At 50.5% G+C, this 15205-nt stretch overlaps 1 protein-coding gene across 1 annotated transcript in view; it reads right to left on the minus strand.

Moving 5' to 3' along the window:
• Positions 1 to 14330, minus strand: part of LOC144486860 (proteinase-activated receptor 3-like) — a 31991-nt gene extending 17661 nt beyond the window's left edge. Inside the window, exon 1 of the mRNA XM_078204880.1 lies at positions 14111 to 14330. Within this exon, the coding sequence (XP_078061006.1) occupies positions 14111 to 14192 (82 nt within the window). The 5' untranslated portion in view covers positions 14193 to 14330. The remainder of the gene's footprint in view (positions 1 to 14110) is intronic.
• Between the last annotated feature and the right edge of the window lie 875 nt (positions 14331 to 15205).

Genomic DNA, 15205 nt, shown 5'->3' on the forward strand with positions numbered 1-15205 from the left:
ATTGACCTTGGCAGAATTTTCTGGTTTTGAGGCGAGCGTGGCTGGGAATTCCGCCCGGTGTCTCTGCCATGGATGTACTTGATGATTGGAAACTTGGCAAAGTGATTAGTAACGAGAGGAAAGCGTCAGGATGGAGCTTGAGTAAATCTGTTGCGATTTTAGATCAAGACTCTGATGGAAGTTTGTGAGGCTTTTCCATCGATGTGGCTGACGTGCTTCACGCTTCCTCACTTTGTCTCCCAATATCCCTGTTGCTCTTTGGTCAATACACAGTATACTTTGCCAGACACCTCGTTCACTCCCCGGTGTAACCGTGACAATGTGTCTTTTCGAAAAGAATCCAATACAAACACTTGTTTTCCCTTGAAAGTTACGTCTTCTGAAATATCTAATCATCTCTGAATGGCCAAAACCGCCCGAGGGTTTGTGAAACTCCTTGGGTGCGATCTTATCGCCCGTTTTGAATTGAGGAAGTGAGGTCAGCTGAAGGGGATTCTGGGAGGTTGAGTCTGAGTATAAAAGGCAGTTACCTGGGGGGTTCGATCTCTTTGTTTAACTGGAGTGAGAGTGGGGGAGAGAGTCTTAGCAGGAGTGCTGAGAGTAAGCTAAGAAGAGATTTAATTATTCATTTATTCATTTAAGGGTATTCCTAGTATATTTCGCGGGCTTTTTTCAGGGTTTTGAATTGAGGAAGTGAGGTCAGCTGAAGGGGATTCTGGGAGGTTGAGTCTGAGTATAAAAGGCAGTTACCTGGGGGGTTCGCCGGGAGCATAAAAAGCCGTCTGCACTATACAGCGGGCAGCGTCGGGAGCGGGCAGTGGAGTGAGTGGGGAGCAGAGTGTGCATTATAAGGGCTTTGGCTCACAGGGCTTGGGCTAAAAGGGCAAGGCAAGGCTAGTTATTTTTTACCCAACCCTATAAAGGATAAGGGCAGGTATGAGTGATCGGCCAGTTCAGTGCTTCCGATGTGGGATGTGGGAGTTTCTGCAAACACCGAGCTTCCCAGAGGTTCACATATGTGCCAGGTGCGTGGAACTGCAGCTCTTGAGAGACCGTGTTAGGGAACTGGAGCTGCAGATCGCTGACCTTAGCCTAATCAGGGAAAATGGGAGAAAAATTGACAGCAGTTATAGGCAACTAGTTACACCGGGGCATCGGGAGAATGACACGTGGGTCACAGTTAGGAGGAGTAAAGGGCAGAAGGGTAAAGTACAAGGGAGGTCTCCAGAGGTGTCTCAAAATAGGAAGGGCTTGGTGACAGGTGTGAGAGGGGAGGGGAGTGGACAGTTAGAAGAAGGGTCACCTGTGGTTGTCCCACTCCAAAACAGGTACATTGTTTTAGATAGTGTGGAGGAGTGTGCCTCTCCAGGGGTAAGACACAGTGACCAGGTCACTGGCACACAGTCAGGCTCTGTGGCCCGGAAAGGGAAGAGAGGGGTTAGGAGAGCGATAGTGGTGGGGGATGCGTCAGTTAGAGGGACAGACAGGCGATTCTGTGGGGGCGAACGGGACTCCAGGATGGTAGTCTGCCTACCTGGTGCTGGGGTCACGGATGTCTCCGAGCGGATAGGAGGCATTTTAAAAGGGGAAGATAAAGAAACGGATGTCATTATACACATTGGTGGAAATGACGTAGATAGGAAGAGTAGGGGGGTCCTAAGGGAGCAATTCAGGGAGTTGGGAAATAGGTTAAAAAGTAGGGTCACTAGGGTGGCCATCTCTGGGCTGCTCCCAATGCCTCGTGCCAGTGAAGATAAGAATAGGGAGTTGGTTCAAATGAATGCCTGGCTAAAGGACTGGTCCAGGAGGGAGGGCTTTATTTTCATAGACCAATGGGAGGTTTTCAGGAGAGGATGGCACCTGTACAAGAGGGAGGGGTCACAACTAAGTTGGAAGGGCACAAATATCCTGGCTGGGAGCTTTGCTAATGCAGTTCGGGGGGGTTTAAACTAGTGTGGCAGGGGGGTGGGGATCAAACTATTAGGTCTATAAGTGTGGTGGCTGGGGACGAGCTTGGGGCTGGGACAAGGCTGGCAAAGAAGAAGAGCACTCTGGGGGAGGACGACCTCACTGAGCCTGGGGGTCTGGAGTGCTTATACTTCAATGCAAGGAGCGTAGCAGGTAAAACAGACGAACTTGGGGCCTTAATGCGCACGAGGAATTTGGATGTGGTTGCGGTGACGGAGACTTGGTTGAAAGAGGGACAGGACTGGCAGCTGAATATTCCAGGGTACAAGTGTTTTAGGCGAGACAGAGGAGGGGCCAAAAGAGGTGGGGGAGTAGCGGTATTGGTTGGAGAGCATATTACAGCGGTGCAGAGGGAGGACAATTCGGAGGAGTCGTGTAGCGAGTCACTCTGGGTGGAGCTTAGAAACAGGAAAGGCGCAGTCACTATGTTGGGGGTGTACTACAGGCCCCCCAACAGCCCAAGGGAAGTGGAAGAATGGATATGTCAGGAGATACTGGATAGGTGCAGGAAATATAGGGTTGTTGTAGTGGGAGACTTCAATTTCCCTGGTATAGACTGGAAATCGCTGAGGGCAGGGACTCTGGATGGTGAGGCATTTGTAAAATGTGTACAGGAGGGTTCGTTGGAACAATATGTGGACAGCCCAACTAGAGAGGGGGCTATACTGGACCTGGTGCTGGGGAATGAACCCGGTCAGGTCTTCAAAGTTTTGGTCGGGGAACATGTGGCAAATAGTGACCACAATTCTGTTAGCTTTAGGATAGTGATGGAAAAGGATGAGTGGTGTCCCAAGGGTAAGGTGTTGGATTGGGGGAAGGCTAACTTTATTGGGATCAGGCAGAAATTGGCAGCTCTTGATTGGGAGAGGCTGTTTGAGGGTAAATCCACATCTGGTATGTGGCAGTCTTTTAAGGAATGGTTGTTAGGGCTACAGGACAAGCATGTGCCTGTAAAAAAGAAGGATAGGAAGGGTAGGATTAGAGAACCGTGGATAACCAGGGAAATTGAGGGACTGGTCAAAAGGAAAAGAGAGGCGTATGTTAGGTCCAAGCAACTAAAAACGGAGGGAGCTCTGGAAGAGTATAATGAAAGTAGGAAAATACTCAAACGGGGAATTAGAAGAGCAAAAAGGGGTCACGAAATGTTCTTGGCAGACAGGATTAAGGAGAATCCCAAGGCATTTTATTCATACGTTAGGAACAAAAGGGTTGTAAGGGAAAAAATCGGACCTCTCAGGGACAAAAGTGGGGACTTATGCTTGGAGCCCAAAGAGGTAGGGGAGATCCTAAATGAATACTTTGCGTCGGTATTCACTAAGGAGAGGGATGTGTTGACTGGGAGTGTCTCGGAGGGGAGTGTTGAACCGTTGGAGAAAATCTCCATTACAAAGGAGGAAGTGTTAGGTTTGTTAGAGAATATAAAGACTGACAAATCCCCAGGGCCTGATGGAATCTATCCAAGGCTGCTCAGGGAGACGAGAGGTGAAATAGTTGGGCCTCTGACGCAAATCTTTGTCTCGTCACTGGACACAGGTGAGGTCCCAGAGGATTGGAGGATAGCCAATGTGGTCCCGTTATTTAAGAAGGGTAGGAAGGATAACCCGGGTAATTATAGGCCGGTGAGCTTGACGTCCGTGGTGGGGAAGTTGTTGGAGAAGATTCTTAAAGATAGGATGTATGCGCATTTAGAAAGGAATAAACTCATTAACGATAGTCAACATGGTTTTGTGAGAGGGAGGTCATGCCTCACGAACCTGGTGGTGTTTTTTGAAGAAGTGACCAAAATGGTTGACGAAGGAAGGGCCGTGGATGTTGTCTATATGGACTTTAGTAAAGCGTTTGACAAAGTCCCTCATGGTAGGCTAGTGAAAAAGGTTGGATCCCATGGGATAAAGGGGGAGGTGGCTAGATGGGTGGAGAATTGGCTTGGTCATAGAAGACAGAGGGTGGTAGTGGAAGGGTCTTTTTCCGGCTGGAGGCCTGTGACTAGTGGTGTACCGCAGGGCTCTGTATTGGGACCTCTGCTGTTTGTGATTTATATAAATGATCTGGAAGAAGGAGTAACTGGGGTGATCAGTAAGTTTGCGGACGACACAATACTGGCAGGACTTGCAGATAGTGAGGAACATTGTCAGAGGCTACAGAAGGATATAGATCGGCTGGAAATTTGGGCAAGGAAATGGCAGATGGAGTTCAATCCTGATAAATGCGAAGTGATGCATTTTGGTGGGAATAATGTAGGGAGGAGCTACACGATAAATGGAAGAACCATAAAGGGTGTAGAGACGCAGAGGGACCTGGGTGTGCAAGTCCACAGATCTTTGAAGGTGACGTCACAGGTGGAGAAGGTGGTGAAGAAGGCATATGGCATGCTTGCCTTTATAGGACGGGGCATAGAGTATAAAAGTTGGGGTCTGATGTTGCAGATGTATAGAACGTTGGTTCGGCCGCATTTGGAATACTGCGTCCAGTTCTGGTCGCCACACTACCAGAAGGACGTGGAGGCTTTGGAGAGAGTACAGAGGAGGTTTACCAGGATGTTGCCTGGTATGGAGGGGCTTGGTTATGAGGAGAGATTGGGGAAACTGGGGTTGTTCTCCTTGGAAAGACGGAGGATGAGGGGAGACTTAATAGAGGTGTATAAAATTATGAAAGGCATAGATAGGGTGAACGGTGGGAAGCTTTTCCCCGGGTCGGTGGTGACGTTCACGAGGGGTCATAGGTTCAAGGTGAAGGGGGGGAGGTTTAACACAGATATCAGAAGGACATATTTCACACAGAGGGTCGTGGGGGCCTGGAATGTGTTGCCGGGCAAGGTGGTGGAGGCGGACACACTGGGAACGTTTAAGACTTATCTAGACAGCTATATGAACGGAGTGGGAATGGAGGGATACAAAAGAGTGATCTAGTTTGGACCAGGGAGCGGCGCGGGCTAATTGTTCCTGGTTTCTCGTTTCAAGGCTTCATTCTACGATCATCTTGCTGGTGCCAGTACAGAGTGATACTGCGGATAGTTGGGAACCTGTCTAGGGGGCAGGGGATTCATATGGTGTTCGTGGAAGTGGAAATGACTAGGGTTGGGAAGCATTTTCCGATCGGGGCCATTGTGATCTCCTGGACTCGTTTCGATCGCCTCAGGGGGTCGGAGAGGAATTTCCCAGATTTTTTTTTTCCCCATATTGGCCCTGGGGTTTTTCACTCTGGGTTTTCGCCTCTCCCTGGAGATCACATGGTCTGGAATGGGGGGGTGGGGGTAAGTTAATAGGTTGTAATGAACAAAGCATCGTAGCTGTGAGGGACAGCTCGGTGGATAGGATATTGGTATGTAGATAGGCTGGAAAATTGGGTGGGGATCCTGGATTCAGGATTCAATCCTGGACTGGGGAGCGGCGCGGGCTTGGAGGGCCGAAGGGCCTGTTCCTGTGCTGTATTGTTCTTTGTTCTTTGTTCTTTGTTCTCGCCACGCTCCCACTGCGGCCAAGGCAGAGAATTTGGCGGACAGCCAAATCCCTGTTCCCCGCGGCGGGATGGGAAAATCCTGCCGGTATGGACGGTGGTAAGATCCCAGCCATTGTATTGGATATCCAGCCTTTGCCAAAGATACCTCCAGTGGTGGATCATTCGCTGCTTCCTCCTGAAGTTGGTTACATTGTGTTGATTGGACATCATCTCCACCGATATCTGCACATTTTACGTTGTAGATTCCGCGAGGTGGCCACAGCTTCCCTCAGCTTGGGGAACCCATTCCGTGCGTCTGAAGGAACCAATTTGCTGCCAGGTTTGTAGCAGATTCCAAGGCACAGCTCTGTCCATTTTCCCAGAAGTCGTTGTCGGCTGGTTGGCTCACAGACTCATCCGGCACCAAATCATTTCCAATGGTCACCCTCCACAAAGGATCTCCACCAGCTCCGTGTGGAACCTTGTGACGCTGACCACCAGAACGCGTGCCTTCGGGCTGTACAACCAAATAGCTGCATCGCGCTGGTGACAGGTTTTTGGAATCAAAAGACTTTTTGGAAAGATTCAGTTGTTGTTGCTGAAAGCAGCTCCCCTACCTTTCAGAGATCTCCGCTTCCGAGAGGTCACATTCTCGGCACGGACAGATTCTCCACACGGCATTAACTCGAAATGCTTCATTCTGAAATTCACCTTTACAAAGAGCTGGTCACTGAGCAGACTGGTACCATCCTCCTGGGATTCCTCAGAGGGAATCGGTGTGTTGACTGTGGGTAACACCTCGTTTCCGATGGTTATCTTTCTTGCTGCTGCCTCGTTGTCTGGTTGTGTGATGAATAATTCCATCGTTTGTTTAAAAAGCCTGGGTTCAGGTGGGATTTATTGTGGACCTCCATTCACACCGGGGAATTTGAGTCATCTTCCTGGTGTCTGCTGTTTTTACAAACACTGCACCCGGGGCTTTGTAGCTTAAAGTTTATTTATGAGTCACAAATAAGGTTTACATTAACACTGCAAAGAAATTACTGTGAAAATCCCCAAGTCGCCACACTCCAGCGCCTGTTCGGGTACACTGAGGGAGAATTTAGCATGGCCAATCCACCTAACCTGCACATCTTTGGACTGTGGGAGGAAACCAGAGCACCCGGAGGAAACCCACGCAGACACGGGGAGAACATGCAAACTCCACATGGAGGGTTATAGGTAGGCCTTAAAGGTAGGGATATGTTCGGCACAACTTGTGGGGCCGAAGGGCCTGTTTTGTGCTGTAGTTTTTCTCTGTTTCTATGTTCCACACAGAAAGTGACCCAAACCGGGAATCAAACACAGGTCCCTGGCGCTTTTACCAGGATGTTGCCTGGTCTGGTGGGAAAATCGTATGAGGAAAGGCTGAGGGACTTGAGGTTGTTTTCGTTAGAGAGAAGAAGGTTAAGAGGCGACTTAATAGAGGCATACAAGATGATCAGAGGATTAGAGAGGGTGGATAGTGAGAGCCTTTTTCCTCGGATGGTGATGGCTAGCACGAGGGGACATAGCTTTAAATTGAGGGGTGAGAGATATAGGATAGATGTTAGAGGTAGGTTCTTTACTCAGAGAGTAGAAAGGGCGTGGAATGCCCTGCCTGCAGCAGTAGTGGACTCGTCAACATTAAGAGCATTCAAATGGTTATTGGATAAACATATGGATGATATTGGAATAGTGTAGATTAGAGGGGCTTTAGATTGGTTCCACTGGTCGGCGCAACATCGAGGGCCGAAGGGCCTGTACTGCGCTGTAATGTTCTATGTTCCAAGGCGGCAGCGCTGAGCACTGTGCCACCGACTCTGTGGCACAATTCAGCAACACAACTGTAGTAACAATGATCAAAATGAGTCATGTCTCAAGGGCAGTCTGGCACTGTCTGCCCCAAGTCTGGCACTGTCTGCCCCAAGTCTGGCACTGTTGGCCCCAAGTCTGGCACTATCTGCCCCGAGTCTGGCACTGTCTGCCCCGAGTCTGGCACTATCTGCCCCGAGTCTGGCACTATCTGCCCCGAGTCTGGCACTATCTGCCCCGAGTCTGGCTGTGTCTGCCCCGAGTCTGGCACTGTCTACCCCAAGTCTGGCACTGTCTGTCTCGAGTTACTTTGTTGTAGGAGACGGGGGAATTCTGAGTGGAACTCAGTGTGGATCCGCTGAGATGGAATCTTTGCTTTCAGTGTAAAAAACAGGGTCATGGTGCTGACATTGTCAGTGCCAGTCTCTGTCCATGCCCGTCTCGGTCAGTGCCAGTCTCGGTCAGTGCCAGTCTCGGTCAGTGCGAATCTTGGTCAGTGCCAGTCTCTGTCCATGCCCGTCTCGGTCAGTGCCAGTCTCAGTCAGTGCCAGTCTCGGTCAGTGCGAATCTTGGTCAGTGCCAGTCTCTGTCCATGCCCGTCTCGGTCAGTGCCAGTCTCTGTCCATGCCCATCTCGGTCAGTGCCAGTCTCAGTCAGTGCCAGTCTCGGTCAGTGCGAATCTTGGTCAGTGCCAGTCTCTGTCCATGCCCGTCTCGGTCAGTGCCAGTCTCAGTCAGTGTGAGTCTCGGTCAGTGCGAGCCTCGGTCAGTGCCAGCCTCGGTCAGTGCCAGTCTCGGTCATTGCAAGCATCGGTCAGTGCCAGTCTCGGACCGTGCCAGTCTTGGTCAGTGCCAGTCTCGGTCAGTGCCAGTCTCGGTCAGTGCCAGTCTCGGTCAGTGCAAGCCTCAGTCAGTGCCAGTCTCAGACCATGTCCATCTTGGTCAGTGCCAGTCTCAGACCATGTCCATCTTGGTCAGTGCCAGTCTCGGACCGTGCCAATCTTGGTCAGTGCCAGTCTCGGTCAGTGCCAGTCTCGGTCAGTGCCAGTCTCGGTCAGTGCCAGTCTCAGACCGTGTCCATCTTGGTCAGTGCCAGTCTCGGTCAGTGCCAGTCTCGGTCAGTGCCAGCCTCGGACCGTGCCAGTCTCGGTCAGTGCCAGTCTCAGACCGTGTCTATCTTGGTCAGTGCCAGTCTCGGACCGTGCCAGTCTCGGTCAGTGCCAGTCTCGGACCGTGCCAGTCTCGGTCAGTGCCAGCCTCAGACCGTGCCAGTCTCGGTCAGTGCCAGTCTCAGACCGTGTCCATCTTGGTCAGTGCCAGTCTCGGACCGTGCCAGTCTCGGTCAGTGCCAGTCTCAGACCGTGTCCATCTTGGTCAGTGCCAGTCTCGGACTGTGCCAGTCTCGGTCAGTGCCAACCTCTGTTAGTTCTGTTTACCTTGGTCACTGGTTTTAAGGATTTGGCTGATTTGAGCTCCGGGAATCTGGAAACCTCAGGGCAGGAGGTTTGAGGGATCAGTGGGGTAAATGTGTGGGGTTGCTGGGTTAGGGTCTGGGGTGGGATTGTGGTCAGTGCAGACTCGATGGACCGAATGGCCTCCTGCTGCTCTGGAACATTCTATAGTTTCTCGGAGCTGCTGAATTTTAAACATTTCCTTCAGGATAGAAAGAGCAGCCCAGCCAATCCTGTGTCCATTCACGGATCTCAGTCCTCCCCCTAACTCTTCCCCTTTCCTCTCTCAGACGCTGTCTCATTTTGTTTGAATTGTTTTATTAAGGGAGAGAGGAATGTTTGATCAGCTGTGGTTGCAGAAATAAAACAAATTGTGGTAATTGCTGAGATACAGACAGCAGCTGGGATAGAAATAAAATCAAGATTCAAGTCTAAAATAATTAAAGGATTTCAGAATTCAGCAAATAAATCTTTCGAATCTGTGTAAAAAGCAGCTGTGGCTAATTTGCATCATTGCACTGTGAGTTTGTGTGTATTTTGTATTCAAATCCAGGATTACAATCTGTCAGCAGAGGTTATTGAAATTTCAATCATTTCAGACTATTTATAGGTTATTCAAAGTGGCCTTTGGTGGAACTTTGTGAATTTTTCCCCCTTCCTGCTTTTAACTCATCGATATCCGATTCCACATCGATTCCCCCGATTGGCCAATCAAATTAACCAAATGGTTACAGAATACAGACCCACCCCCAGCCCGCCCCCTGCCGGCAGAATTCAAAACCGGGGGAGGGGAGGGGGGGTGGGGGGTGATATTCCAGCCCTGTTTTCCCAGGGGCAGGAATGGTGCCAGATGTTGGGATTGGAGGGCAGAGTCCCAAACGGCTTTCACACTGGCGGGATCTTGCTATTCAATAGTCTGCATGACATAATGGGGTTCCCACCATGAAAGCTCAGGAACCTCATGAAATACCAGTAATGGGCGTCCCCGCTGTATTACACCCCATAAGGATTCCCCTCCCTCCCCCACAACCAAGCGGCATGGCGTCACATCCACGGGGGTTACAACAGGGATCTGGCAGCAGGGACACTCCCTCTGGTACAGTGTCAGGGACAGTGGCCATACAGGGGGCTTGGAGTGGGGGAGGGCTCCCTGAGCGGGGGTTGGGGGTCGTCCCTGGGGAGAGAGGGTCCTGAATCTTTGGAAGTAATGCAACCAGCAAGCTACAGACTGCTTTTCCCAACAGTCATACAGCACAGAATAGGCCCTTCAACCCAACGAGTTAGCACCGACAATATCTATCGCTAAAGTCACACTCATCCCACTTTCCTGCACTTGTCCCAAATCCTTCAATGTTTTGATCGTCCAAATATTTTTTAAAGGTTGTAAAGTTTCCAGCCTCCACTCCCTCCTCAGGCAGTGCTTTCCAGATACCCACCACCCCCTGAGTGATAATGTTTTTCTCAAATCCCCTCTGAATCTCCTTACCCTAAAACTCTGTCCCCTCGTGACTGACCCCTCCCTATTCACTCTGTCCATGCCCCTCATAATCTTATACACCTCAATCATGTCCCCCCTCAGCCTTCTCTGCCCCAGAGAAAACAATCCAAGCCTATCCAGTCTCTCCCTATAGCTCAAATGCTCCGTCCCAGGCAGCATCCTGGTGAACCTCCTCTGTACCCCCTCTAGAGCAATCACATCCTTCTTCAGAGAATCATTGAATCCCTACAGTAAAGAAGAGATTATTCAGCCCACCAAGTCTGCACCGAATCTCTGATAGAATATCTGTCCTTCTCTCACCCCCAACCCTATCCCTGGCCAATCTATCTAACCTGCACAGCTTTGGAGTGTGGGAGGAAACCAGAGCATCCGGAAGAAACCCACGCAGACACGGGGAGAACGTGCAAACTCCACACAGGCGGTCACCTGAGGCCGGAATCGAGCCCGGGTCACTGGCTCTGTGAGGCAGCAGTGCCACTGTGCCGCCCTGTAGAGTGGTGACCAGAATTGCACACAGTACTCCAGCTGTGGCCTATCCAATGCTCCAATACAGCCCTTATACTCTATGCCTCAACTGATAAAGGCCAGTGTCCCATGTGCCTTCTTAACTATCCTCTTCACCTGCTCTGCCGCCTTCAGGGATCTGTGAGTAAGTACCCCAAGATCCATCTGTCCCTCTGAGCTTCCCAGTGTCCTGCCATTCATTAAATACTCCCTTGACTTGTTGCTTCTTCCAAAGTGCATCACCTTGAACTTATCAGGATTAAATACCATCTGCCACAGCTCTGCCCATTTGACCAACCCATCTATATCTTTTCCTGTAACTTATGACCTTCTTCGCTATTAACTACCCGGCCAATCTCACTGTTGTCTGTAAACTTGCTTATCAGTCCCCCCACATTCTCATCTATATCATTTATATATATAACAAACAAGAGTCCCAGTACTGAACCTTGTGGTACACCACTGGGCACCAGACTCCAGTCACTCAACCAGCCTTCTACCATCACCCTCTGTGTCCTACTTCTGAGCCAGTTTCGAATTCATCTCGCCAAGTTTCCCTGAATTCCGTGTGCTTCAACTTTCTCAATCAGTCTCCTATGTGGGACCTTGTCACAGGCTCTGCTAAAATCCATATAAATTACATCAACCACATGTAGGGTGGGATTTTCCAACTGTGCTCGCCCCAAGGCCAGAAATTCCCAACTGAGGTCAACAGACCTTTGCATGGTCCGCCCCCGCCCATTACAATTCCCATGGCGGCCGGGACAGAAAAATTCCACTCGTAGCGTCCAACATTCGATGTGATTCCACGATTGGACAATATTTAATGAACAATCCGAATTGTGCTAAGAATTACAATGATGACCAATTTAAGATTATCAATCAGGCTCACAGTGTGACTCACCTACCCATGCTAAAATCGACATATATTCACACACAGGGCCCTGTTCTTGGCAGGCAGATGGAACAGATCCACACATTGCGCTTTCTTCAACTAAACAGAAGTTTGGCAGACAAACATTCCCTTGTTCATTTCCCATGGCAATGCCTTGAGTAATCAGTCAACTTGCTTAGTTTGAATTTTAACAAAAGCTTGGCAGTTAACTGTTTCCTGATGCATTCTATCTGGCAATGCCTCCACCAATCAGTGTCCACTTGTCAATCATTCACATAATATAAATTGCTGTTCCCTTTGAGATTTGGTACTCTTATGAATCAGTCCTGATGAGTTCAGGATAACAAGTTTTGACAGCATCGTCGGAACTCTAGCACCTCACCCACCATGGAATCAGAGCGGGCGAGGGGCGGGCAATGGAAATGTCCGTAGGCCTCGGGCAGGAATTTCCGGTCTCGCTCGAGCGAGGCCTTAAAATCCTGCCCCATGTCACTTTCTTTTTAGTAATAAGCTGTAGGAGCAGCAGTAGGCCATTCGGCCCATCGAGTCTGCTCCACATTTAATGAGATAATCACTGATGTGATGTGATAATCCTCAACTGCACTTTCCCACTTTATCCCCATAACCCTCGATTCCCTTGATTTAAGCACAAGGACCCCCCAATCCCTCGGTGCCACAGTTTTCTGCAGTCTTTCTGCATTTAAATAATGTCCAGCTCCTTTATTCTTCCCACTAAAGTGCATCACTCCACATTTTCCTACATTATCTCCCACCTGCCAAGTTTTGCCCACTCACTTCACCTGTTTTTATCCCTCTGCACACTCTGTATCATCCTCACCACTCGCCTTCCCACCTATTTCTGTGTCATCCACAAACTGGGCAATAGTACATTAACTTCCCTCGACCTGGTCATTACCGTACGTTGTAAATAATTGTGACCCCAGCACTGACCCCTTCGGGATTTCACTAATTACAACCCTGAAAATCCCCCTTATCCCAACTCTCTGCCTTTGTTTAGTGAGCAAATTCTCCATCCAGGCTTCTAAAACTTCCCCAATCCTCGGGCTTCCCGCTGATCTTTGCCACATGGAATGTTTTTATCTCTCAGTTTAAAGATATCCAGGATCGATTTCTCCCCTTTCTGAATCTCACCCAGCTGCTCGTTCGGACTCGATTTTCATTCTCTTCTCTCCCTCATTTCATTGAATAAATTTCCCGAAACCTCCCCAAGGGCCGATTCCCCCAAACTTTGCAAATTGCCCCCGGTTCCAGCTGCTTCCCAGAGTTTCCAAACCGACGCAATCGAGCCAACCGTATCCCTCAAACCCAACCGTGGCCACACCTCCACCCCAAACCCCACCCCCATCCCCACCCTCACTCTCACCCCCACCCCAACCCCATCCTCCCACCCATCCTCACCCACCCCCCCACTCACACCCCCACCCCCCAACCCTACCCTACCCACCCCTACCCTCACCCCCACCCTGACTCTCACCTCCACCACCACCCTCACCCCCAACCCCCACCCTCACCCCCCACCCTCACCCACACCCTGACTCTCACCCCCACCACCACCCTCACACCCACCCCCCACCCCCACCCTCACCCCCACCCTCATCCCAACCCCACAACCCCACCGCTACCCCCACCCCCATCCCCACACTCCACCCCCACCCACACCCCCCAGCCCCACCCTCACCCCCAGCCACACCCTCACTCTCACCCCCACCCTCACCCCCATCCTCCACCCCCTTGCCCCCCCACCCCCTTGCCCCCTCCATCCCCTCCACCCCCTTGCCCCCTCTACCCCTCCAGCCCTCACCCCCTCCACCATTTCCACCCCCTTACCCCCTCCATTGCTCACCCCCTCAACTCCCTCACCCCCTCGCCCCCTCCATCCCCTCATCCCCTCCACCTCTCACCCCCTCCACCCCCTTGCCCCCTCCACCCCCTCCACCCCCTCCTCCCCTTCCACCCCTTCTCCCCCTCTCCACACCTCTCCCCCTCCACCCCTCACTCCCTCCACCCCTCTCCCCTCCACCCCTCTCCCCCTCCACCCCTCACTCCCTCCACCCCTCTCCCCCTCCACCCCTCTCCCCCTCCACCCCTCACTCCCTCCACCCCTCTCCCCCTCCACCCCTCTCCCCCTCCACCTCTCAGTCCCTCCACCCCTCTCCCCCTCCACCCCCTTGCCCCCTCCACCTCCTCCATCCCAGCATCCCTCAATCTGAGCTACTCCTCATTACCAGATTCTAACTCTCCTCAAAAACCTCTTTCCTGAATCACTCCCCCCCCCCCCCGCCCCCCAAAGGGGGGCTCTATCCCCTCTGCTGCTTCGCTGTGTAAAGTGCTGGGAATGTCCTCAGTGCTTTGATGTTGACAGTGTTGCTGTGAAGATATTTATCCTGAAGCATTTCAGAAGTTCTTCTCCTGCCACAAAAAACAAAAGATCCGCTAAAGATCCCAAACCCAGCCGCCCCATCGCTGACATTGTTACAGAGTGATGAAATGGGAAAACTCTTACCGTCATAATCCACAGAATAACAAACTGTTTCACTGCTCAAAGCCGTGACAGTGAGAATCAGAAACAGCAAATGATAATTCATTTCACCGAGCGATTCCTCCGAGTCTCCAGTACAGGTTCCCAGCTGATAATGTGAGATGTCTCAGACTAGCGAGCGGGGAGGAAACTGGAAAAGGCACGGAACTAATGAACGATCTCAACTTGTATAAACATAACTGGTCAACTTGATACAGTTTATCTCTCCGATCCTGGTTTCCTGTCAGGGTTTCGGCTGAAGTGGCCACTAAACACAGGGCTGACATTATAAACATTCTTTCCACAATGTCCATCTTTGAAATGTTGGAGTCAGGTTTGGGTCTGTCCTGTCTCTCATGCTCCGGGTTCTATAGGCTGGAGCACAAGAGTTATGTTTATTGTGGGCTTTGGAATGCCAAGAAGAATCATTCTGAGTTAAATGTTCCTCATTAACTCAGCAACGAATGCAAGTCCCGAAACCTCATCCATTTCTGAAGCACAGAATGAAGAGGAATTTAATAGAACTCCAAACACTTCCCCAACTGAAGAGGGTTTTTTGTGAGTCCAGCTCTGCCCAGCACTGGAGAGAATTGAAACATGAACAAACTGCAAGAGGTTAAATTTATTTTCTTTTATCTCTGTTCAACACATTTACTTACTCAGAGAGCTCAGAACTATTGGACACGGCGGGGAAATGAGAGAGAGATTCACAATGCAAAAAGCTGCCAAAATAGGCAACATTCATTACCCTCCGACATCCTGGCTGGGATATTCACACGTATCCATATTTGATACCATTTGCTGACCTTTAATTCTGGAAACCAGAGATTATCTGGGAGGGAGTTTCAGCAAATCGGATCCAAACACGGGAGAAAACCAGCATGGGAAAAGATAATTTAATTCTCCAAACCCCAGAGTAGTGCATTGGTGATGTCACTGGACTGGAACTCGAGAACCCGGGCAAAGATTCTGGAATGTCCTAACAATGTTCGGGGTTGTGGGTTATAAACCAAAAGAAAAGGATGTGGGCCAGGATTCTCTCAAAAAAATCCTAAGTGTCAAATTTGCTCTGGGTTTTCG

This window comes from Mustelus asterias, unplaced genomic scaffold (genome assembly GCF_964213995.1).
Source record: "Mustelus asterias unplaced genomic scaffold, sMusAst1.hap1.1 HAP1_SCAFFOLD_495, whole genome shotgun sequence".
NCBI lineage: Eukaryota > Metazoa > Chordata > Chondrichthyes > Carcharhiniformes > Triakidae > Mustelus > Mustelus asterias.